This window comes from Trichosurus vulpecula, chromosome 9 (assembly GCF_011100635.1).
Source record: "Trichosurus vulpecula isolate mTriVul1 chromosome 9, mTriVul1.pri, whole genome shotgun sequence".
Classification (NCBI taxonomy): Eukaryota; Metazoa; Chordata; class Mammalia; order Diprotodontia; family Phalangeridae; genus Trichosurus; species Trichosurus vulpecula.
Window position 1 is genome coordinate 144,449,872 of NC_050581.1, and position 24,963 is coordinate 144,474,834.

General features: G+C 46.1%; 1 protein-coding gene across 1 annotated transcript; it reads left to right on the forward strand.

Moving 5' to 3' along the window:
* The first annotated feature begins 624 nt into the window (after positions 1-624).
* On the forward strand, positions 625-4,359 carry DNAJB8 (DnaJ heat shock protein family (Hsp40) member B8). The gene is made up of 2 exons (XM_036739327.1): positions 625-1,602; positions 3,217-4,359. The coding sequence occupies exons 1-2, from the start codon at positions 902-904 to the stop codon at positions 3,248-3,250; spliced, it is 735 nt and encodes a 244-aa protein (XP_036595222.1). The 5' UTR covers positions 625-901; the 3' UTR covers positions 3,251-4,359.
* Positions 4,360-24,963: the final 20,604 nt, after the last annotated feature.

Consider the following 24,963-nt stretch of genomic DNA (forward strand, 5'->3'; position numbering starts at 1 on the left):
TCACACCCTGTTCTATCCATCTCGTTCCATTATACTCCTTCCTATCCTAATCCATTCCATTTCATCCTATGCCATACAATTCTATCCCAGGATATTCCTGACCCCCCCCCTCAAAGAAATTAACTTTGTGATTTAGCTGAGTTAAGTCAGTTAGTAGAGTGTCCCAGAAGACATATGTCCCCCTCATCCACCCACTCATGGGGGCCTTCCTTAAACAGATAGGTCACTGAGGTTCCCTGTGCCTCAGTTTCCCTTCCTGAACCAGTTCAGGAATCCCGGCTCCCAACTTCCTATGCACAGATAGCTATTTCCTAGATGAGCAATGTTTCATGGGGACCCTATGTCCTGACATGAGGTCGTGTCTTTCAGAATCCTGGCATTTTGGTATCTCTCCAGAGCTATATCTATCTTCCAGTGTCCTTGACTCCTCTACGGTGAAGACACAAAAATAGGACAGGAAGGAAGGTTCAGTAGGCCCACAGTGAGGCTTCAGCTCTCCCACCCAATGGGGCAAGAGTTTGCAAAAGGAGAGCACTCACCAACTCTAGCCACCGATTGGTTGGACTCCATCGATGTCATAATCTTTCCCCTAACTCCCAGCTGAGATGCTCCCTCTGAGGTCCTAGGGCCCTTAGCCACCAAGGAGTTGGTGGTGGCCTTCCCCTCCCCCATCCCCCTCCACACTGAAGTCCCCTATTCACATCCTTCTTTAGCAGGTACTATGAAAAGGTAAATGCTCAGAAAGCTGAGGGGGGGGACAGTAGACACCGAGAGGATATCTGGGATCGGGGCTACCAGCAGGTGTAACTGACTGTTTGGGCTACGTTCACTGCTGATATCAACCCCACACCCACAACCGAGTCCCAAGCCCCTCAAGCCTTGCCCCCTACCCACCTTTCGGATGGTAAACTACTATGAGGTGCTCGGCGTGCAGTCGAGCGCCTCTCAGGAGGACATAAAGAAAGCATATCGTAAGCTTGCCCTGCGTTGGCACCCAGACAAGAACCCGGACAATAAGGAGGAGGCAGAGAAAAAGTTCAAGCAGGTGTCTGAGGCCTACGAGGTTCTCTCTGACTCCAAGAAGCGGTCGATGTACGACAGGTCAGGGTCAGATGGCTGGCGGGCTGGCGGCGGCGGGGCAGGAGCCACTTACAACAGCCCCTTCAGCTCAGGCTACACCTTCCGCAATCCCGAAGACATCTTTAAGGAATTTTTTGGTGGTATGGATCCATTCTCTTTTGACTTCTGGGACAATCCCTTCAGCAGTGACCGGGATCGGGACAGCAGCAGAGGCCGGGGTTTGCGGGGAGCCTTTTCTGCTGGCTTCGGGGAATTCCCTGCCTTCATGGAGGCCTTCTCCTCCTTTGACTCCCTAGGCCACGGAGGCAGGGCCACCTTTTCCTCCGCGTCCTTTGGGGGCTCAGGTTCAGGTAGCTCTGGCTACAAGTCGGTGATGTCATCCACGGAGGTGATCAATGGACGCAAGATCACCACCAAGCGAATTGTGGAGAATGGGCAGGAGCGAGTGGAGGTTGAGGAGGACGGGCAGCTGAAGTCAGTGACCATCAATGGGAAGGAACAGCTCAAGCGGGTGGACAACAAGTGAGAGCCAGCGATTTCCCCTGTCTGCCCTTGCCCTGCTGGGAATTTTGGCCAGTCACAAATGGGGTTCTGGCTTGATGTCCTCAAGTCTAGGCTACTAATAAATGCCACAAATGAGTTCATGGAAACGCTGGGCCCAGCTTTGTGAAGCATCTTTCAGGGAGGGAGAGGGATGTCGCATGTTAGGGGTGGTGGTGGCGGTAGCGAGGGTCCTGTTTGGAGGAGGGCCCATGGGCCACATGCTGCTCTCCCTCTTCCCAGATCATCCTGGAATCCCTCATCTGGAAGCACTGGGGGGAGGGGAGGGGAGAGGCAGTTAGAGAAGTAGGCCCAGCATGTGGGCCCAGGTCAACAGGAGGGGGCAGGGCTGCTACTCCCTGGAGGGGAAGGGAATGGGGGAAGCAAGGGGGTACATAGGAAGCTGATATTGACTTTATCAGCTGCCCTTGACTTTGATCCTTAGCCCAGACCCCCTGCTGGAGAATGGGGGTGAGGGTGGGTGATGGGCAGGGCCCCTGATCCTATGGTCAGTGTGCCTGAGGGCTCTTGCTATTTACTTGTGAACCCCTGGAGGCCTCTGTTAGAGGCTGCGCATAGTGACCCAGCATTCATGTGAAAGAGGTCTCAGCTTCAGTGGGCTGTAAGCTCAAGATGGGCCAGCCGTGTGATATGGCTGCCAAGAATCTGATTAGAAGGCTAGTGTGCCGACCGAGGGAAGAAACAGCCCTACTGTTCTCTGCCCCAAGTGCTCCTGGTACATCTGGAGCACTGTGTTTGGTTGTGGAGGACAGGGACAAACTGGAGCCCTTCCAGGGATGGAATAGTGAGGGGCCTCTGGGCATCCTGCCAGCCACTCGTGGATCTGTTGAAGGAGCTGGGCATGCCCAGCCTGGTGAGGAGAAGGCCAGTGGGTAGAACACAGAGACCATGATAATTATCTTCAACAAAAGGGCTGCCATATGCAAGAAAGAACAGCCTTATTCTGGGAAATGGGTGTGGGGGAGCCCAGAGGGAGGCAGATTTTGGCCTCAGTGTAAGGAAGAACTTTCTTACTAACCAGAGCTCTTCAAGGATGGAAAAGGCTGCCTTGGAGAGGTAATGAGCTCCCTGTCACTGGAGGTCTTTGAGCAAAGGCTGGAATGTTGTCAAGAGCATTGTTTTGTGCTTCAGGGAGTTGGATTGGCCTGGATGGGAATCCTTGAATAGTGGAGAGAACCCTGATGAAGCTTCTAGTCTAGCTGGGAAAAAAAGACACACACACACACACACACACACACACACACACACACACACACACACAGAGTGGAACAAGCCTTGGCCTCCACCAGCCTTTCCTTGGGTCTGGAATCAGAGGACCTGGGGGAGAACCCCAGCTCTGCCACACTGCCTACTTGTGTGGCCTTATTTAAGACACTGTTTGGGTTTCAATTTCTTTGCATCCTAAGGAGGCTAGACTAGAGTGACCTCTGGGGTCCCTTCCAGATTTAAATTTATGGTCCTATGTTCAGGAGCAAGAGGTCTGGATTTGGAGCCATGGGGACAAATTCACCTCTTGAAGCTTCGGTTTCTTCTTCTGTCAAATGGGTGCAATGAATTGTGATACTTTTCTTCCAGGAACATTGTGGAGAAAGTGTTCTGCAACCCTTAAAGCACCAGACATGTAAGAATGAGGAGGAGGAGGAGGAGGAGGAGGAGGAGGAGGAGGAGGAGTAAAGTAAGATAGGCTGTGAAGGACGCAGCCAGTCAATTCTAAAGGTCGTTGGAGGAGGGAGAGTTCACTGTGGTCAGGAGTAATCAGAGAGGATCCCCAGAGGAGATGGCTCTCAAGCTGGGACTTGAAGAGAGGGAAGGAGTCAGACAAGCGGAGATTGGAGTAGCAAGAACATTCTGGGCATGTACAATGGCAACTAAGGCACAGAGGCAGAAATGACACCCATAGTAGGGAGGGAGTGAGTAGTAGATCATCTGATGGGAATAGAAGGCTCCATTTGGGGTGTAATAGGAGTTAAAACAGGAAAGGCTGGTGGAGGCCAATTCACTGAAATCTTTGAATGCCAGGCTAAGGAATTTAGACTTTATTTCATAGACACTAAGTATTTCAGAGCAAGGGGGTGTAACATGATGTGGCTGGGGTGACTGGAGGGAGTGTTATGGAATAGGGGAGACCAATCTCATGTGGTTCTTTTCAAGGATCTGTAGGTCTCAACCAGGAAGAAAGAAAACTTTCTTATACCTTATTATTCAGAGCAATATGGCACCAATCTTGTTGGAGTTCAGGCTTTTGAGAGCCTGGAAAGGACCTACATGTATCCACAATCTTCTCATTTGGTGAAATAAGATAACTGAATTCCACAGAGAAGAATTGGCTTGCCCGAAGTCACACAGCCAAATATGAAGCCTAAAGCAAGTCTTCTGACTCTAAATCTTATAGTATTTCTACTGTACCGTGCTTTCCCAATGAAACCCCCTTGCTAATTTAGGTGGGTAAAAGTGTCAGGGAAGCAACAAAGGGCTTTTCGAACCTTCAACAATCCAGGCAAAAGTCTAATTCCAGTAACAAGTGGATGACTGAGTTTAGACTGACTGCCGGACAGTCTAGGGAGCAGGAGAAGGATAGGGTTTCATACATTTAGAATGGGAAAGAGAAACATCTGAGATCTGTCCAGAGAGATGGACATCTAAAGCTTCCATTTAAAAAATAATTTTTTTCAATTAATAAGCATTTATTTTCTCTCTTTCCTACCTCCTTCACCATTGAAAAATAAAATGAAACAAAAAAAAAACCCTCATAAAAGCATACAAGGCCTTCTTTTTGCAAATGAGGAAACTGAGGTCTTGGACATCAAATGACTTGTCCAGGGTCATGCAGGTAATAAGTGGGAAAGCCAGGAGTTCCCCATCTCCAATCCAGAGCTCCTTCTAGAACACCACAGTGCCTTTGGTTATCCTTCCTGTTGTCCCAGTGGGCCACTAGCCTAGAGAGGTGATGATGATGATGCCTTCAGTTTTGCTGATCAAATCTGCTTCTAGGACTAGACCATGGGATTCTCATTCTATCAATCAGTAAGCATATTAAGCACCTACTATGTGCAAAGCCTGTGGTAGATGCTGGAAGAAGATGTACAAATGCAAAGGTCAAATAGTCCCTTCCCTCAAGGAGCTGACACTCTCCTGAGATGAAAGTCTTTGTACCAAGGGTTTCTCCATTACTAATTTCAAAATGTTTATGTTCCCTCCTCTTGGGTTGGTCCTTGACCTCTTTGTTTTTTGAGCATGTTTAGGACTCCGGGTTCAGACATCTGATGCACCCAGTCTTCATCTTGACCCTGCCTCAGTATTTTGGTGGCAGATTTTAGCACCTATTCCCTTGTCTCATTTCTTTTCTCTGCCATCATTCACAAACTGCAATGCTCAGGAGTATATTTTCTAAGGCTTATTAAAATAAGGAAGGGGAGTAGATATGAAATATCAAGAACTTGTTTCCAGGTAATCAAAAGTGTTTGTAGAAGGTTTCACTGTGGAATTCTACCATCCTAGGTTGGATGGATCTTAAAGTTTAAAGAGAACAGCTTCTCAGAGACCCTCCCAAGGCCTGGAGCCCATGACAAGAAAGGCTAAGCGATGCCAGACCCAGAGCAACACCTCTCTATTTGGGAATTGCTCACTTGGGTGCCATGCAGCAAACCCATTGGTCAGCTTATAGTTCCAAACCTGTTCTCAGCAAATCAGGAAAACTCCTGATGGCAACTGGGGCTTTGAGGGTCTGAGAATCACAAGGCAGATGCTTCTTACTTGGGGAGGAGGGTAAAGTAAAGCTTCATAAGATGTATTTCCTGTTGTGCAGTAGAAAAGAAGGGATCATTCAGTTTCAGACCCATTTTAGACCCAGGGTTCGCAAGAGCCAACTGCTTTCATTACAAAGCTGGTGGGGAAGTTATATGTCAACATATCCTCTGGTCTTTGGACTCCTGTATGTCATTCTAGGCTTGTGGCAAACTGTCATTCAGCTGGTCTGCTCACTGAGCTCATAGAGTGGTTTAAAAATATTGATACCATTTCTTGTTACATTAACTTCATTCCTAAGTATGTCTCTCCCACTCATCTCTCCTACCTGGGGGAGCATCTTCTATAACAAAGAATATAAAAAAGAGGCAAGGGGGGTGAGGAGGGAAGATATTCAGTAAACTTAACCAGCGCATCAGTAGAGTCTAAAAGTATGCAATGTTTCATGGCCTTAATCTCTGAGCTCTCCAAAGAAAGGGGAGAGGTACGTTTTCTTATTTTGGAGGAAGACCGAGTTTGGCCATTATGATCACAGTGTTTCAACTCACAGACTATTAGAAATGAAAGGTGCCTTAGACATCTTAGAGATGAGAAAACAGGCTCAGGGAGAGGCTGAGTGGTATGGCCCTATGTACGTCGTGGAGCGCCAGAGCCAGGACCAGATCCCAGGCCTCCTGACCCCTGGACACCACGTCATGTTGTCTCTGCCAACACGGACTGCTCAGAGCCGGGGACAAAATGGACCCAGGAGTGGGCTTGGGTCTGCAAGAGATAACTCAGTGAATGGAAGATGAGGTAGAAAAGAAAGATGCTTAAATATATATGTGCTCATGTGTGTGGGAGAAGTATTTCAAGGGGTGGTGGTGTCTCAGTTGCCCCAGCCTGACTACTTTTCCCCAGACTATTCTTGTCCAATTGCCACCACCATGCCTGGCTTCTAGGGGTACATCTCTGGGCCTCAGTTTCCACTTCAGGAAAATGAAGCCAAGGTTGAACCAGATCATCTCTGAGGTTTTTCCGACTCTAAATCCTATGACTTTCTAGCTCTATGACTCAGATGTGGGACCTTCCTCTTTGCTGGTTGGTTCAGTTAGACAAATGCCAGTCTTTTACAAAAAATCTTTTACCAAGAATCTAAGAAAAAGATCAATCCCATGGAAACCCAAAAGCATAGAAATGAATGGGATTATGGAGTTGTCTGTTCATCCAACCTACTTCTTAGAATTCTTTCCAGGTGTGCCCCCTCCCCTGATTGTCTCCTTTGGTCTATGCTGGGCTTCACTTTCCTCTCTCAGATGCCTTGGCCCTGTGCTAGAGGAAGGCATTTCCTATTTGGACCCAGGATTTTTTCCATGGGCTTCAGGCAGCCCATGGGAAGCCCTGTTCTCATCTCTGACCTGTTCCTATCCTGTTCAGTTTGCCTGAAGCACATTCACCAGCTAGCAGGTGAATGACTCTTTTTTCACTTACTGATCTAAGTTCAACGTCAACATAACCTCATCCTTGAAGATCCTGCGGCTTCAAGAGCATGAGTCAGGAGTGGGAGGAATCAGATTGGCCTTTTCTGGAGGCTGACTATCTCTTTGATTTAATTCAATACAACAGTCATTTACTAGGCTTAACCTACTGTATGTGAGACATTGAGTTAGGCCCTGATCTAGAATCAGTCCCTGCCCTCAAGGAGCTTACTCTTTACATGCAAAGTCCTAGCTTTCCTTTGGGCTCCCTTACCAAGTTTCTGTTCTTGGTCTGAAGGAGGCCTCTAGCACTGCTCCATTTGCAGAGCAGAGATGGCTTGTGGGTCCTGAGCCCTAATCAATGATGAAGCCCTTCACCACTAGATCAACCAGCCTTCACCACTCAGGTGTCTACAAGCCAGTCACTCCCGGGATTCATCACAAAATATTTTAAGATGCACATTGAGGGATAATTCCCACCAGAGGAAAAGTAGGAGCCTTTCTTCCCAGGAAAACAAGATCAGCAAACACATTACTCATTTTTACACTTTGTTCCACGTATGTATATATGTATGTATGTATGTTGGGGTTAGGGGGGAATGGAGCGGGGAGAGGGATGATGGTACAGGGAGAGAATGTCATCTCAAAACGTAGGAGAGGAGATTAGACTTACAGAGAAACCAATTCTAGAATTGGACTAGGCTATAATTAAAGGTTATATAATAAGGCCCTGGAAGCTCAGAGGAAGGAGAACTCACTGTAGCTTGGCTTCATGGGAGGTGGAGAGTGGTGTAAGCCAGGCCTTGAAAGATGAATAGGGACTGGGGAGATTCAAAGAAAGGCCATTGCAGGCAAGGGGGACAGCATGGGCAAAAACCTGCTGCTGGAGACGAGCACTACATTCCTAGAGTAGAAGCTACATGAGGGCAAGGAAAGACTGAGTCATTTGTCTGTCTCTCCCCACAGCTATGTAGTGTTCTGCATATTCAAGTTGCTAAATACATGTCTGTTACATGAATGGATAACTTTCCCTTAAGTAGAAGGCCAAGGGGAGAAGGAAGGAGGGGACAAAAAGGGAAAGGAGGTGGAGATGAGAAAAAGGTGGAGGAAAGGGCTTGTCATTACCAACATCAAGGCAGATCCTGGCTATAGGCTTTCATAGCTTGAAGGCAGCTCAGAAATCAGATAAGGAAACCAAAGTCCAGAAGGGGAAGGGGCTGCCCTTTCCCCCTCTTCCCTGCATTTGACCCCAGTTCTCTGACTCCAAATCCACTGCTGCTGCCATATATTGTGCTGCCATGATGTCTTCAGGGAGGTAGGACACCCAAGTCTCCTAATTTCCTGCTGGCCCAGTGCTTTAAGCACCCAGCCTGCCTTGTATTTAGATTTTCTTCCCCTCCTCACTCCCCCCTATTTATTCAATCATTCACTCATTTTTTATTCATGGTCATACTTGGCAAAATTCTAAAACTCAAATCCAATAAATATATCTTAAGCACCTACTATAGTCAAGGGACTTCAGTAGGAACTGTACCATTAAAAGGACCACTAACTAGCATCTGAGTGACTAGAAAGGAAACTGTGGTCACTAGGAGCCGACAGGAGTTCAATACAGAGGCTTTTCTTCATTTCCTATACCACCACCCAGTACAGCCTCTAATGACCAATCCTTTGGGCTGTTGCCTTAGGTTTTTCTAATTCGACAAGCATTTATTAAATGCCTACTACAGGCAAGGCACTGAGGCTGCACAAATATGAAATAAATGGCCCTTGCCCTGAAGAAGTTTACATTCTATTGGGAAAATGCCAGGGTTCATAAATTCAAACTAATATCAGGAGGAGTGAGAATGATGGGGGGTGAGATGGAGAGCAGGAAAGATTTTTTGTAGGTGGGCAAACCTGAGCTAAAGGAAGGTAGGGATTCCAAGAGAAGGAGGTGCAGCAATGCAAAGCCATGGCTGGCATGTTGAATTTGGGGAAGAGGTGGGAAGCCCATTTGGGTAGGATGCAAAGGGCATGAAGGAGACTTACATGAAATATGCGGTAGACTGGAACTCCTCTGCGGAGGAGGGAGGAGTCAGGGGCTACTGAAGATTGTTGATGAGGGGGCTAACATGTTCAGATCTGTGTCTTTCATCAAACCACACAAGTCTACATGTCTTCCTGCTTCTATCCTCCCTCTCCTCCATCCCATCCTTTGCGCGATTGCCAAAACATAGATCTGGTTATGTTGTCCCTCTATTCAGAGGCTCGGAATCCAAGAACACTATAGAATATTAGAGCTAGAAGGGAAGGCATCTAGTCCAGAAGTTATTAACCTGGGATCTGTGAACTTGTTTTAAAAAAATATTTTGACAACACATTTTCAATATACTTTTGTAATACTGTATTTTTTGTTTTATGCATTTAAAAACATTGTTCTGACACACTTACTAGCTGTGTGACCTTGGGCAAGTCACTTAACCCCAACTGCCTTGCCTTCCCCCCTCCAAAAAAAGCAACATTCTGAGAAAGGGTTCATAAGCTTCGCCAGACTGTCAAAGGGGGCCAGGACACAGGAAAAGGTTAAGAACTCCTGGTCTAGGGGTAGCGAGGTGTGGTAGATAGAGCATCAGCTCCAGATTCTGAGTTCAAATCCAGCCTCAGACACTTAGTACCTGTGTAACCCTGGGCAAGTCATAAACCTGATCGCCTCAAGTAAAAAAACCCAACAACTCCTGATTTAGTCCAATCTCTACTTTTTACAGTTGAAAAATTTTATGCATCAGCTAGCTGTGGTTACTGTCAGCATTGTCATCCCCAGGGGCCAGCACTGAGCTCTGTAGGAGGGGGACCAGTAAAAAACTGGTTTTCAAAAAAAGATGGATTCCAACTTTATAGTTTGGAGAACTGGGGAAAACCCAGGGCAGGATTTGGGGGCAAGCATGCCCAGGGAAGCAGAGTAGGAGCCCCAGAAAGCAAAGTCAGGGGACATAAGGAGCACAGAGACCTTAGATGAGGAACTGGAAAGGGCCTCCACAGACTTTGAATCTGACTTGGTTTGGTTTTTATTTTTCCTATGAATACACTTTATTAACTTTTGCACACGGACATTTTGACATCTATTGATTTACTTCCCCTTTTTTATTTAGGATTTTATTTTCCCCCAGTTACACGTAAAAACAATCTTCAACATTCGTGTTTAAAACTGTGAGTTCCAAATGCTCTCCCTTCCTCTGCGCCAGCCCCCCCACCCCTGCCCCATTGAGAACCCAAGCAATTCAATATAGGTTATACATGTGTAGTCCTGAGTCGCTTAAAATTTAAAAAAAAATTTTCCCCCAATTACATTTAAAAACAATTTTTAATATTCCTTTTAAAAAAACTTGTGAGTTCCAAATTCTATTCCTCTTTCCCTTTCCTCCCCCCTCCCTGAGACAATAAACAATCTTATATAGGTTATACGTGTACAATTATGTAAAATCCATATTAGTCATTTTGTGGAAGAAACCTTGAAAAAAAAAAGAAAGAAAAAGAAAAGCAGTATGCTTTAGCCTATACTCAGAGGCCATCAATTCTTCCTCTGAAGGTAGATAACATTTTTCATTATGCTGATTTTCTCATTTTACACATGAGGAAACCAAGGCCCATGGCGGTTAAATGACTTGCCAAGGTCACTAAGGTAATAAACAACAGAATCAGGATTTGAACCCAGCTCTGCAAACTCTAGTACTTTTTCTACCTTTTATGCCTGCCTTAATGCAATGCACAACAATGGTGGGCTCTGGGGAGAGGGGAACAGGCCTGGAATCTCTGGCTGGAGCCATGGATTGGGCAGGGTGGGCTCTGCAGAGAAGCCTGATTTTAAAGATATTCTGGGGAGTTCCTGGGGAGGGAGGGAGCAGAAACTTGCTAGGGCCCTCAGAGCTGGGAATTAACTTTATGAAAGCCTAAATCACAACATTAACCACCTGACCTCTGTCCCCTACCGACCTGCTAATTTTAGCAATTACCGAGGCTGCCCGAGTGGCTGAGTCAAGTGGAGGCTGTTTAGCACTAATGACATCTGCTCGGGAAATCCAATTATGTCTAAGCGTCCTGGGGCCGGTACCTGCTCTACTCTCTTCTGACACTATCTAACAGGACTGGGAGATGGAACTGCTCAAGGGAAGCTGGAGACTGTCCAACAGTCTCTAAAAGTTCTTTTCTTTTCCCTTGGCTAGTGGCCAGAAAGGCAGTATGGTCCAATGGGAAGATCTCTGGACCAGGAGTCAGGAGAGTCAGGTTCAGATTCCAGCTCTAACATTCACAGGCTATATGACCACAGACAAGACATTTCTTCTTTCTAAACTTCAGTGTCCTTGTCTATAAAGTTTGTCTGTAAGATTTGGGAGGGACCTCAGAGAATCATAGAATTGGAGGTCATCGATCTAATCCTTTAATTGTATTTTTATTAAAAAAATTTTTTAAGGCTATGGGGTTAAGTGACTTGCCCAGGGTCACACAGCTAGTAAGTGTCAAGTGTTTGGGGTCAGGTTTGAACTCAGGTCCTCCTAACTCTAGTGCCAGTGCTCTATCCACTAATCTCTTAATTTTAGAGATGAAGAAACTGTGGCTCAGTGAAGTTGGATGACTTGGCCTAAATCACATAGGTACTGAGTAAAAGAAGTCTTGGGCCTCACAGTAAAGTGAAAGTGTAATGGATGTGAAAATTCTCTTAACACGTAATTGGAGAAAAATAAAATGCTATTTAAAAGGAAAAAAAAGGTGTGAGGTTTTTCTTCTTCCTTTGCTGGATTTGATTGGCCTCCAGCCCTGGAACCACCAAGGGACAGTTTGGAAAGGTTAGGATGACATTAGGGAACCATATATTTTCAACTCTTCTTAAAACCTTTGGATTGGTAATACTTTTAATCCCATGTCCAGTTCTGGGTGCCATATTTTTAAAAATAAATTTTATTGTTTTTTTTGTGTGTGTGTAAGTTAGATTTCCCATTGTATCTTTCCCTACTCTCCTTCCCTGGGCCATCTCCAGTCATCCTGATGAATATCTGGCCATTGGACCCAGATGGCGCTGGAGGAGAAAGTGAGGCTGGTGACCTTGCACAGCCCTCCCTCACTCAAATCAAAACCAACTGCTAGTCATGTCAGGATTTCCCTGATGGCATGGTTCTCCTCAAGAACAAAGGACAAACCAACTCTTCTTCCCAAAGTATTGTTTCTTACATCAGAATAAAAAAAAGGAGAAAAGAAACAGTCCAGCAAAATTAACCAACACATAGAAAAAAGTTTGACATTGTCTGCAGTGTGCCACACCCATAGTCTCCCACCCTACAAAGAAAGGGGTAGGTAGGAGGCACTACAGTTTAAGAACAGTGTAGACAAACTGGAATTGGTCCGAAGGATGGTTATCTCAGGGTAGCAAAGAGGATTCACTCACTACATGAGGAGCTCTGGGTGTTTACTTTGGAGAATCAAAGACTTCAGTGAGATAGGATCACATTTGTTCTGTGTGGGCCCAGGGGGTAGAACAAAGACCATTGGGTGGAAGTCATGGGGAGGTAGATTCTGGCTTAATATAAAGAAGACCCTTCTAAGGATGATGGAACCATGATGGAACCGCCTGAGGTCTCCATCACTGAAAGTGTTCAGCTTCAGAGGAGACTTCTGCATTGGGTGGGAGGTTTGTCTAGGTGGTTCCCTCTAACACTAAGATTCTCTGATTCTGCAAACCTCTAACCTTTAACATAGCCATGCTTTCGTCTCTGTGTAATAGGTAGAGAAGGTGTTCATAGGCACGGAAACTTTGTAGTGTGGTAGAATCTTAGGTCTAGTTCCATTGGACCTGGGTTCACATTCTGGTTTTGCTACTCACTAAAGTGCTTGGGTAAGTCACCTCTCTGGTCTTCAGTTTCTTCTCCGTAAAATGGAGGATGTTACCCTAGATGGTCTAAGACCTTTTCCAGCCCTAAATCTATAATTCCCATCTTACAGATAAGGAAACTGACTTTCGGAGAGGCTAGGTGATGTATCTAAGTTGATATATTGGCTTAATGGTGTAGCTGGGACTAGAATCCAGCCGTTTTCAGTCCTGACTCCCTTCTAGGACAGCACATGGGTGCATTTGTCCTTCGAACAAATCTGAGCCCTGTCTAATTTAGTCATGGGTACCATTTTTCTCCTTGCCACTGTGGCACCTGGTAAAGTTGGCCCTTCCTGGGCATTTGACTCAGCCGTGGCCCTCAGGTTCTGATTCTGGTTACAAGGCAGTGAGGGGAGTCAGGGCTGCTTAGTTCCTCAGTTTACCCTACTGTAGGATGGATTAAAGTTCCTTGCTGCTTCCTCCCTTGAGATAGTGGGCAATGCCCTTCTCTCCTCTCCATCCCATGCTAATAATATTCCAGTGGGGTCCTCCTCTGGAGATTTAGGTTACACAAAACCCCCAAACTCTACAGGATTTAGAGCTAGGAGAACCATCTAGTACAGCTCCTCATTTTACAGGGAGGAAACTGAGAGCCAGATAAAGAAGTTCATGTCCCAGAGTCACATAGAGAGGAAGTAGCAGAGAGACAGAATTCCAACTCAGGTTTCCTGATGCCAAATCCAGAGCCATTTGCACTAGAACAGAGCTGAGCCTGGTGGGCAGGGGAGTGTACAGCCTCCAAGAAGACTGGAAGCCAGTGCCCTTGATGGGGCTTTGGGTCTTATCCCCTACCTGGATAGTCCTTGGGCCTGAATCCCAGAAATAATTTCCAGAGATAGAGAAGTTACACAGGGGCAGCCTCTAGCCGAGGGATGGAAGAGGCTGGGCAGGGTCGGGAGCTCTAGGGGCGTATGGTTCTGTCAACTGGTGCCTGGAGCCTAGGGCATCTTCCTGATAAATTTCCATCAGTCACTGGTGTCCTCCCCATCTCAGTGACTGAGGCTGAGACCGTGGGGATGGGAAGGGGTACCGGGTGGGGAGGGGAGGCTACCTGGGCTGACAGTTCGATCTGAGAGGCCACCGAATAGGAGGGGAACGGAGTGGCCATGGAACAGGAAGCGGGCAAGGTTGGAGGAAAGTGGCGGCGGGGGTGGGGTGGGTGGGGGAGAGGCTGCATATACAGAGGCTACCTAGGCTGACAGTTCGGTCTGAGAGGCTACCGAATGGGTGGGGAACTGGGTGGCCATGGAACAGAGAGTGGGCGGGGTTGGGGCGGGGGGGGGGGGGTGTCGCTCTGAGTACCTGCCCCCAACCCTGGGCTCTCTCTCGGCCGGGCCTGGCGCAGCCTTGTTTCTCCCTGGTCCCCTCTCCAGAACAAGCGATGGTATCGCAGGCTGATTTAATTTCAAAGACGGATTGTGCTGTGGCAGAAGGGGAGAGAAAACCAGGCAGAGCTAATCAAAAGTCACCATCTGCCCCGTTGCCATGGGGATCGGCTCCCAGCAAATGTGCTCTTTGCCAAAATCCCAGATAAGGGCGCTCTGAGGGGAGGGAGGGAAGGTGGGAGGGAGAAAAGAAGAGAAAAGAAGTTCCGAAGTGGGGGGAGACATGGAAAAGGCAGAGAAGGATGGGCAGAGAAACTGGGAGGGGCATGACTTGGGGGGAAAGCCATCAAGGGAGGGGGAAGATGGGGGACAGGAGGGCGTTGGAGATTGGGTTACACAGTGTGAAACAAACGCTTCGGGAGAAACTGGACGGGGAATGATAGGGGAGAGAGAGGCATCGAGGGGAAGGGAGGATGGCGGGAGAGGCATTAAGGATGCAGGGTAGAAAGTAAAAAACAGGAACGGGGGTGGGGGTGGGGCGGGGCGGAGGTACGAAGAGGAGAGAGCTTTTAGTGGTTGAGAAATAGGGGGAGACAAGAGTGAGGGGAAAGTGGGAAGGGAGAGATGAAGGACAGAAGGGGAGATAGGAGGAAGAAGGGAAGTGATATCGGTGGTGGAGAGAGGAAGAGGATCAGAGAGAGAGTGGAAAGGGAAAGCTAGGGGAGGAAAGAAGGAGGGAGGAGAAGAGAAGAGAGGAAAGGAGAGAAAGGAGGAGAGGAGAGGAGAAAGAGGAGTGGAGAGAAGAGACATTGATGACCACAAGAAGAGAAGAGAGAATGATAAGGAAAGAAGGAAGGAAAGGGAGAGGAGAGAGACTGGGAGGGGAAAGATGGAGGAGAGAGGAAGGAGGGAGGAAAAGAGAGAAAAGATAAGAAGGGAGGAGAGGAAAGAAGATGGGAGGAGAGATGAGGACAGGAGAAAGGCAGTAGAGAAGAGACAGAGATAGGAGGAGAGAGGGAAGAGGAGAGGAGAGAAAGAGGGTCCCCAGAAAGGAAAGAAAATGTGAGAAAGCTGTGAGAAAACCAGAGTGCTGTGGAAGATGAGGAAACAAAACACAGAGAGATAAGATAATTGCCCTCTAAAACTAGGTTCTGGTGATTAGGAGAAAATGGAGCAACACAAGTAAAAATTCCCTGACATGATGAGTTCAGTTTAGAAATGAGAAATATCTCTTTCCTCTTCAACTCCCCACAGAGGTTGGTTTCTGATCTAGGCCTGTGTTGAGGTGGATTTTGGCCTTAGAGAAAGCCCCAGTGAATCCTCTCTGCCCCCTCAGGGGCAGGGCCCAGGACCGCAAGTCACTATTACCAAAAACTCTGCAAAAATTTGTCCTCCCAAGTGAGTCCTCACTCTAGCTCTTGAATGGCATCAGGAAGAAAATGGCTTAATTTGGGGCCATCTCCCTCATTTGGTGTCTGTTCTTCCTGGTTTAGACTCTAGTGAGGGGTTGATGTGGGCCATAAAAAGAGTTAAGGCCAGGGCTAAAGAAAGGAGAAAGATGGAGAAAATGGAAAAGAGAGGAAAGAGGGGCCCACTAGGGATGTCCCATCTTTGGAGGACGAGAAGGCCAGGAGGATTCTCAATTGTCCAGATCTCACACTAAACCCTCCCCCATCTAGCCCCCAGACCTCCCAATTGTGCTGTGGCAGATAATAACTGGCATTGATGGACTTTAAAGTTTCTATTTATCAACTTTAAAGTTGGTCAGTCAGTAAGCATTTATTAAGTGCCTACTGTGTGCTGGGTACTGTGCTCAATGCTTTATTATCTTCTTTGATTTTCAGAACGAGATGAGCACTCTTCTTAGAGAACTGAGACTTAGAAACAGTAAATAATGACTATAACTTATGTAGGACTTTAAGATTTGTAAAGCAAACCTTTAAGCCTCACAAACACACTGATAGGTGCTATTATCCCATTTTACAGATGAGAAAAACCAAGGCAGACAGAGATTAAATGACTTACCCAGAATCACAAAGCTAGTCAGTGTCCAAGGCCAGATTTGAACTGAGATCTTCCTGACTCCAGGTCCAGTACTCCATTCCCTGTGCCACCTAGCTGCCTCTGACTTGCTCACCATCACACAGCTAGTAAATGTCTGTGGTAGAATTGGAACTCAGGTCTTCTTGACCTCAGGTCCATCATACTATCCACTATAGTAGCAGACTACCCTCTGGAAGAGGGATAATGAAGGCAGGAAGGCAGAGGTGCCCTCAGTGCATGTTAAAGACCTGACCCCAGACCAAAAAGCCCTAGGGGAAGTGATGCTGCTGCCAGGGCATTTTGGGGTAACCTGCAGTGGACCCTGCCTTCTGCCTTTCCCTCACCTCTCCCAGATCTCCCTACTCCAGATTCAGTGTTCTTTCTGGGATATCACACTTTCTCCCTATCATAACATTTTCCATCATGAGTCTTTTGGAGTTGTTTTAGGTCTTTGCATTGCTGAGAAGAGCTAAGTCCATCAAAGTCAGTCATTGAACAATGTGGCTGTTACTGTATACAATGTTCTCCTGCTTCTGCTCCCTTCACTCAGCATCAGCTCATATAAGTCTTTCCAGGTTTTCCTGAAGTCTGCCTGCTCATCGTTTCTTATAGCACAATAGTATTCCACGACATTTATATACCACAACTTGTTCAGCCATTGCCCAGGTGATGGTTTTTGAGCCATTTTCACGGTACTGACTGTCCCTCTCCCTTTCCCTCCACGCTCCTACCTCCTCCACTTTCTCCGCTCACTCCCTCCTCCTCCTTCTTTATCTAACTCTTCTTGCTGTCTGCACTCTCTCATTGATCTCATCCACTCCTATATCTTCAACAATCACTTTTTACACAGCTACCCCTAATCCGTGTCTCAGGCTGGCCTGTTTTACAGACCCACATTTCAATCTGCCTGCTGAACATCACCTGTTGAACGGTTCATTGGTGGTTCAAGCACGACACGCCTCAGATTGAATGAATTGTCTCCTCTACTCCCCACATTCTTGCTCTCCCAAACCAGGTTCAGTTTCTGATGTGCCCATTTCTGCTGAAGGCAACAACATTCTTTCACTGAACATATTTGAAAGTTCCAATGTTCTCTTTCCCACCCCTTCTCATGTTGTTGTCAAAGTCTGTCCATTTTGCCTCTACCACTTGTGATGGTGTAGTAAGACAACTGAATCTGGAATTAGAGGAGCTGTGTTCAAATCCTAGCTCAGATCCTAGCTGTATGATCCTGGGGAAGTCACTTCCCCTCTCAGAGACTTTGGAACTTTCAGCTCTAAAATGGTAGGATCTCTGTCCTGTCTCCCCCGTCCCAGTCTCACTGCCCCCATCATTACTGCACCACTTTGACAACATCCTCCTCTCTGGCCTCCCTGACTCCGATCTCTTCCCCTTCAATCTATCCTTTATGCACAACTATTCAGACTTTATAAAACCCTGATCTGCTTGTATCACTCCCCAGTTCAAAAGCTTCAGAGTAGAGAGAGGTTCGGTTTATGCCACTTAGCTGCATTTTTCACATTCTATGTTGTAGAAACACATACAAATATTTTAATATACACATAAATTTTTCCTGCCTCCCACCTCAGGAAGGAATGATAGGAAAGAGACATTAAGGGATCAGAAGAAGATGGAAAAAGAGAAAGAGACAGACAGAGATGAAGAGACAGAGTGACAGAAAGAGATAGGCAGACAAAGAGAGAGAGACAGAGACAGAGAGAAAAGGAGAGGAGAGAAAGGGAGATTAGGGGTGGCAATAGGATGGACGGTGAGAAATAGACCATAACCCCCAAGAAGGTAGGGACCGTGTCTTATTCACCTTTGTATCCTCCATCAAGCTTAGCACAGGGTTTGTAATGGATACCCAGTAAATATCAGTTGAATTACAATCTCCTCCAATAGCCTGGGGGGCTCCCTACTTCCCCTCATCCTGTTCTCCACAGAGATCCTGAGCAGCTAATGGTTTGGAGCAGACCTGGCTCTACGTGTTCGTCCCTAACAGGTCTGAAGATGAAGCCATAATTCTATTTTGGATGGAGGTAATTCAATTGACCAACCCTGGCCAGCCCAGCATCCAGACGGAGCCTCAGGGGCCGCTTACTCCGGGGAGGGAGCCTGAGCTGGAGGGGAGGTGATCTCATTAACTGCCCCCCCCCATAGTCCTGCAGACAGATGTGCTGGCAGGTTAATGATGTCAGAGGAGCTTGAGAGCCTGGGGGTGGGGCACTCACTATGGAAGACTGAACACAGTGCTCCCCTTCCCACCCCTACCTTCTTTATTTAACTCTTTCTGATGTTAGTTGAATGAGTTTGATACAGGACCTGAGCCGGAGGGGGCACTTTGAGCTACTCTGGGAAATTTAAGGTGTCATTGACAGGACAGGACCAAGGTGGGGAGTGATGGAGAGGTTCTCCCATTCTCTAGATTACAAAGATTCAAGGCTGCCCATTTGCATCCAGCACTGGACACAGGCTAATATGTCCTGGGTGTTCAGCTCTAGAAACTCCTCGCTCCCCAGAGTGAGACCCAGGCATCTCTAGCCGTGATGCCAGGACTCATAATGAATGAATGAATGACTTGGGAAGGGGGGAGGAGAGGGAGGGGAAGAAAATTTGAAACTCAAAATCTTATGGAAGTGAATATTGAAAACTAAAAATAAATAAACAAATTTTAAAAGAATGAATCAAGAATTATTTTAAGTTCTTAGTATGTGGGAGATCACCACACTAAATGCTGGGGACACAAAGGGAAAAGTAAGAGAGACCTCTCTCTCAAGGAGTTCACATTCTAATGGGAGAGAAGACACACAGAGAAACCCTCCTTGATCCCTCCCTCTTCTTCATCCCTCACATCCAGACAATTTTCAATCTTCCTCTTACCTGGACTATACCAAACAGCCTCCTAATTAGCCTGCCCCTTCTCTGATCCATCCCATACACCTGCCCAAAAGATTCTCCTAAAGCTCAAAGCTGACTATGTCATGTTCTTCCTCAAATTCTAGGGCCACCCCATTTGGTAAAGCTCTTTACAAACCTTAAAGCATTGTAGAAATATTAACTGCATATTATTACCATTAATTATTAACTAATTAATATTATTACAATTTCCATGATTGAAAATAAACTCCTTACCCCAGCCTTCTTTCATTTTTATTGTCTCTGACTCCCCTCCACACTTGCTGTGATCCTGCCAACTTGTTCTTCTGGGCTGTACCTCATCTACAACATTCCATTTGTCCCCCAAGCCTGGAATTCCTTTCTTGCTTTTTTCTGTCTTTCACAATCTCTAGTTCTGTCAAGGCTCAGCTCCATGTCACTTTCTACACAAGGCCTTTATGGACCTCCACTGTTGCTAGTGCCTTCTCTGAAAAATCACCCAATCTCTATTTGGTATATTTCTATGTATGTACATGTTGGCTTCCTCCGTAGAATATGAGCTCCTTGAGGGCAGGGACTGTTTTTATTTTTATCTTTGTCTCCCCAGTACAGTGCCTAGCACAAAATAGGTGCTTAATAAATGCTTGTTGACCAATTGATTTCTTTGTAATATTTTTCAGTGGTATTCCTGGATTTTCTACTCTGACAATGACTAATCTAATCCAGGCCCTCATCGCCTCTTGCCTAGATGATTACAATAATCTTCTTGGTGGCCTCCTTACCTCCAGGCACTCCCTTCTCCAGTCCATCCTGCACATGCTCTGAGGTTAATCGTCCTAAAACACAGATTAAGCATGTTATTCCCTGGCCCAAAAACCTTCAATGGCTCTCTATCTGCAAGACAAAACCCAGTCTCCTTAGGTTGGCATTCGAGGCCCCTCATGAGTCCATTCCTACTTCTTACACATTTGCTCTAGCTACGCTCAATTCCTGGTTGTTCTGAGAACATGACCGTGCTGTCCTGAGTCTCTGACTTTGGTTATGTTTCTCCCTATGTGAGGGTACGCTACTCTCACAGCTTGGCTTGGGGTGGGGTGGGCGCGAGGATGGAGAATTCTGATCTTGGGGATTCTCACCAGAGAAGGAGGGGTTCGGGTGTGGATAGAGAATCCTCTTTTATCTCTGCCACTCTGCAGGAGTTGATAGGGGATGAATGTCACTGTCTAGGTCCTCTATCTCTCCAGGGCTAAGGAAAGCAAGCTAGGGGCCTTGATTCCCTGGCAGTGACTTGGAAACAGGAAGACCTGTGTTCAAATCCTGTTTCAGACACTTAATGGATATCCAACCCCAAGCGAGTCATTTAATCTTTCTAGGCCTCAGTTTCCTCGCCTATAACTAGGATCCTATGTTCCCAGGGCTAACACTTGAGTGGGACTGCTTGTCACCCCCATACCCCAGCTATAGAACAACTGCAGCTTGGGAGCTAGGTTTCCACTACGGCCACCCATCCTCCTCCCTGCCTACACCTCCCCCTACAACTTGTCCAACCACATACCACATAGTTGTGCCACCAGATCAGGAACTCCGAATGTCGAAAACCCACTTGAGCCCCAAAGGGCGCCGTGGTTAGGAGAGTTGCGGTCACCAGAGCAATACGTTCAGGAAATCCCTGGAGTCATTGGGGAAAATGACCCAAGGTCTGGGGTGCTGCAGGGAAGCCTGGTGCCGCTTCTCCAGTGGGTAGTCTGGGCTCAGGTAGGTGCCCAAGGACTCCAGAATGCTTTTCTGGGACCTGGTCATTCTTTAAGAGTCCCAGCAGAAAGGCCAGGCAAAGCAGGAATAGGCCAAGAAGACAGATTTCTCAGCTTGGCACTCAAGGCCCTACAGAGTCTGACCTCTCTAGACCTGTCTTCCTCCGCTCCTCACAGTTCCAGACAACTCACACCATGACTACAAACAATAATATAACAACAAATCCTATTATTATTAACTCACTTTTATGTAGCCCCTCCCCCTCCAAAGCATACAACACTTTAAGGTTTATAAAGGCCTTTACGAATACATACATATATATGATATAAATGGGTCTACTCCCTGTACTACAATATTTCTTGACCTTTTCATCCTCCATATCTTTACTAGCACTGTGCCCTTCACCTCTAGAATGCCTATCCCTTTCCTCCCAATCTCCATCTACTCCCAATATATTCACTCTTCAGGCCCAGTTAAAATGGCATCTCTCCTAGATGACTCAGTTCCCTAGCCTGAAGTCCTGGCATGTCCCTGTGCTCTAGACCCTCAGTGCTGTGACCTTTTCTTGTTTGCTTTCACATCCTGCTTTGTATGGTGGTTTAATACATGCACATATATACATATACATATATATATATACATATGTACACATATATATTATGTATATGCACACACATATGTATGTATATACATATATACATACATATATATACATATGTATGTATATATATGTGTGTGTGTGTGTATATATATATATATATATATATTGTATATCCCTCCTACGAGACTATAAACTTCAAGGACATGGACCAGATTTTATTCTTTTTTGAATTCGTGACTCTCCGGGTCATGTAGCTGGCTCTCAATAAATATGGGAATAAAAAGAATGAAAGAGAAACAAAGAAAAAAAGGAAAGTAGAAAAGAGAAAGAAAGGAAAGAAGAAAACAAAAGAAAGGAATGGTGGAATAGAGGAAAGGTAGGGAGAATAAAGGACAAAGAAAGAAAAGAAGGAAGAAACAAAGTGTGCTGAAGAATCATGGAACCTGATGGTTTCCCAGGGAGGGGAGAAAGAACCAGGAGAATGGAGCATTGGTGAGTCCCACAGGTCAGTGTGGTTGGAATGCGTAGTGTGTGAAGGTCACTCATGTGAAATAAATCTGGAAAGGTAGTCTGGACCCAGACTGCGGGAGGCATTTAGCAACAGCCTAAGTCGATTGCATCTAATCCTAAAGAGAATAGGAAGCCAACAGAATGCTTTTGAGCTAGGGAGTGGCTTGATTAGACTTAGGAAGATTATTTTGATGGCCATGCTGGAGTTGGAAGAGCAAGAATCAGGGAAACCAGTTAGAGCACTCTTTCAATAAACTGGGCATGAGGTGATGATAGCCTGAACTAGGCGGCTGATGTGTGAGATGGAGAAAAGAGGACTAGCCGGAGAGAGGAGGCCATGTAGGTGGAAGTGATGAGACTTGGTAACCAATCTGACAAGAGGATGAGAGAAAGAAATAAATTAAAGATGATTTCACAGTTATGAACTTGAAAGAATTAGGAAAATGGTAGTGCTTCTAAAAGAAATAGGGAAATTTGGGGCATGAGAAGATTTAGGAGGAAAATTGATGAGTTATATTTTGAATATCCTGAATTTGAGAACCGATGGGACATCAAGATAGATATCCAGGATTAGTGAGTGAATCAGAAAAGGATTTCAGGTGAGACAGTAGAACTACACAAAGAGATTTAGAAGGCCATCTTCCTAACTATGATCATTGTAGTTGAACACCAAGAGAGTATCTAGAGAGAGAAGAGAAGAGAAAAGAAGGAAAAAGAAGAGAAGAAAAGAGAAGAGAAGAGAGCCCAGGACAGATCTTTGGAGAACATACATACTTAGTAGCTGAAAGATAGATGTTGATCTAGAAAAGGAGATCGAGAAGGTGTGGTCAGGCCGATAGGAATAAAACCAAGAGAAATCAGTGCTGTAGAAGCCAAGATATGACAGAATATACAGGGGTAGGAACTGTTCAACAGTGTCAAAAACTTCAAATAGAATAAGGATTGAGAAAAAGCCACTGGATTTAGCAGTTAGGACATTGTTGGTAACCTTCAAGGGAGCAGTTTAAGTAGAGTGGTAGGATCAGAAGCCAGATTGAGAGGAATTGAGAATTGAACAGGAGGTGAGGAAATGGCAGCAGCATATGTGGTCAGCTCTTTCTAGGAGTCAGTTGTGAAAGGAAGATGAGATATAGAGCAACAAATTACCTGAGGGTATGACAGGGTAAAATAAAAAAAATTTTTTAAAGAATGGAGGCATTTTTGTAGTCAGGAAGAGACAAGGAGCAGTGGAGAAGGAGATATAGAGACAGAGAGAGAGAAGGAGGGAGAGAGAGAGAGAGAGATGGAGGGGGAGAGAAAGAGGAAGGGAAGAGAAGGAGGGATAAAGAGAGAGTAAAAGAGAGGTTAAGGAGAGAGAGAAGGAGACAGGGAAAGAGAAAGAGAGGGGGAGGGAGGAAGAGAGAGAGAGAGAGAGAGAGAGAGAGAGAGAGAGAGAGAGAGAGAGGAAAGAAGGGAGGGAAAGAGGAAGAGAGAATGATTGAAGGGGAAAGTTCTTGGAGGAGAAATGGCATCCAGGGCATTATTAGAAAGGTTGGTCTTGGCAGAGAAGGCCATCTCTTCCTCAAAAATTGTAGCAAAGGAGGAGAGTATGGGGGGCGGGAATAGTATAAAGGGGTTTCGATGTGTAGAATGTGGGTGGGAATAGGAGTTCACAGCAAAGCCTGATAGTCTCAGTAAACTCGGAGGTAAGGCCTCTATAGAGGTCAAGTAGGAAGGAGACTGTGTAGGGGGTATGAAATAGAGAAGTGAAGTCTTGGAAAATCAACTACAAGGAGCCTGAAGGAAGGTACATTAAGGAAGAATAAGAGGATTGCCATCCAATGGTGAGGGTTCAGTTGAGATTCAATAACAAATTCATAAAAGACCCAGTCAGTACAGCTGTGTGACTGCCAGCAGCATTAATAGGAAGAGAAGTGGTGGGTGGTGGGAATAACCCCAGTTCTGAGGTGTGGCAAGGTGTGAGCAATGATAGGAGAAAGAAAGAGATATTTTAAAGGCAGAGGATGGTGGGTGTATAGGTGACCTTGTCGATGATAAAGTCAAAACTGTGAAGGAGAGATGGAAAATCCCAAACAGCAGTAATAGACTGGAAGGAAAAGATGGAGTGAAGACCCTAGAGGCTATAGGAAGGATAAAGAAGAGGTTTAAGTGTGGTGGAGCTGAAGGAGACAAGATTAGTGAGTCATCAGAGAGAGAAATTTCTGAATTCAAGATCATACTTACCAAACCCAGTTATGGGCAGTGAGGAGATCTAAGATTTGAGTATCCTTGGGGGAGGCTGAGGTCAGTGAAGATGCAGGACAAGGGAGTGGAGGAATCTGAGGAACTGGAAATCCAGGGTATTCAAGAGAAGGGGATCCCAACTTGTTTATAGAGGTCCCCTAGTATAAGGGTAGGGCTGGGCATGGAGAGACTGTGAACCAGGTCCTGAAATCCTTGAGAAAGGAGGGAAAATGACCAGATTGCTGGTAGATGGCTGTGAGGAAGATCTGAACTGGCTTCCTCTAAGTTCCACCTAGAATCCCACTTTTTACAACAGGAAGCCTTCCCAAACCCCTCTTAATTCCCATGCTTTCCCTCTGTCAATCATTCCTTGTTTATCCTATGTATAGTTTGCTTTGCATGTGTTTGTTTGCTTGCTTTCTCTCCCATCAGATCGTAAGCTCCTTGAGGGCGGGGATGGTCTTTTGACTCTTTTTGTATCCTGAGAGGTTAACACAGCGCCTGGCACATAGTAGGCACTTAATAAATGTTGATTGATTGATTGATTGGATGGCATGACCCTCAAAGGAGGCAAGGTTGTTGAAGTGAAAGTGAGAAAGGGGTCATTTGAAAGTGACCTTGAGGAACAAGGACCATATTTGCTTCTCTTGGCTGGATGTGTTTGTGGGGCACAAGAGTGTGTCCGTTAGTAGAGAAGGCAGCCAGTGATGCCCTTTCCTGGGATGTCCACTACAGGAAGCTAGGTTTCCATTCGCACCTGGAGATGGAAAGTGTGAGATGAAGAGATCTAGAATGAAGGGGAATTTGTTAACAATAAGTCAGGAACTCCAGAGGATATAATGGAAGGTAAAGGCAGAGGAGGATATAAATTGTGGGAGAATAGGACTG

Coding starts and splice junctions, on each gene's coding strand:
- DNAJB8 (XM_036739327.1), top strand. CDS start 902: ATGGTAAACTACTATGAGGTGCTCGGCGTGCAGTCGAGCGCCTCTCAG. Junction 1,603..3,216: donor CTCAAGCGGGTGGACAACAA/GTGAGAGCCAGC, acceptor CTTTTCTTCCAG/GAACATTGTGGAGAAAGTGT.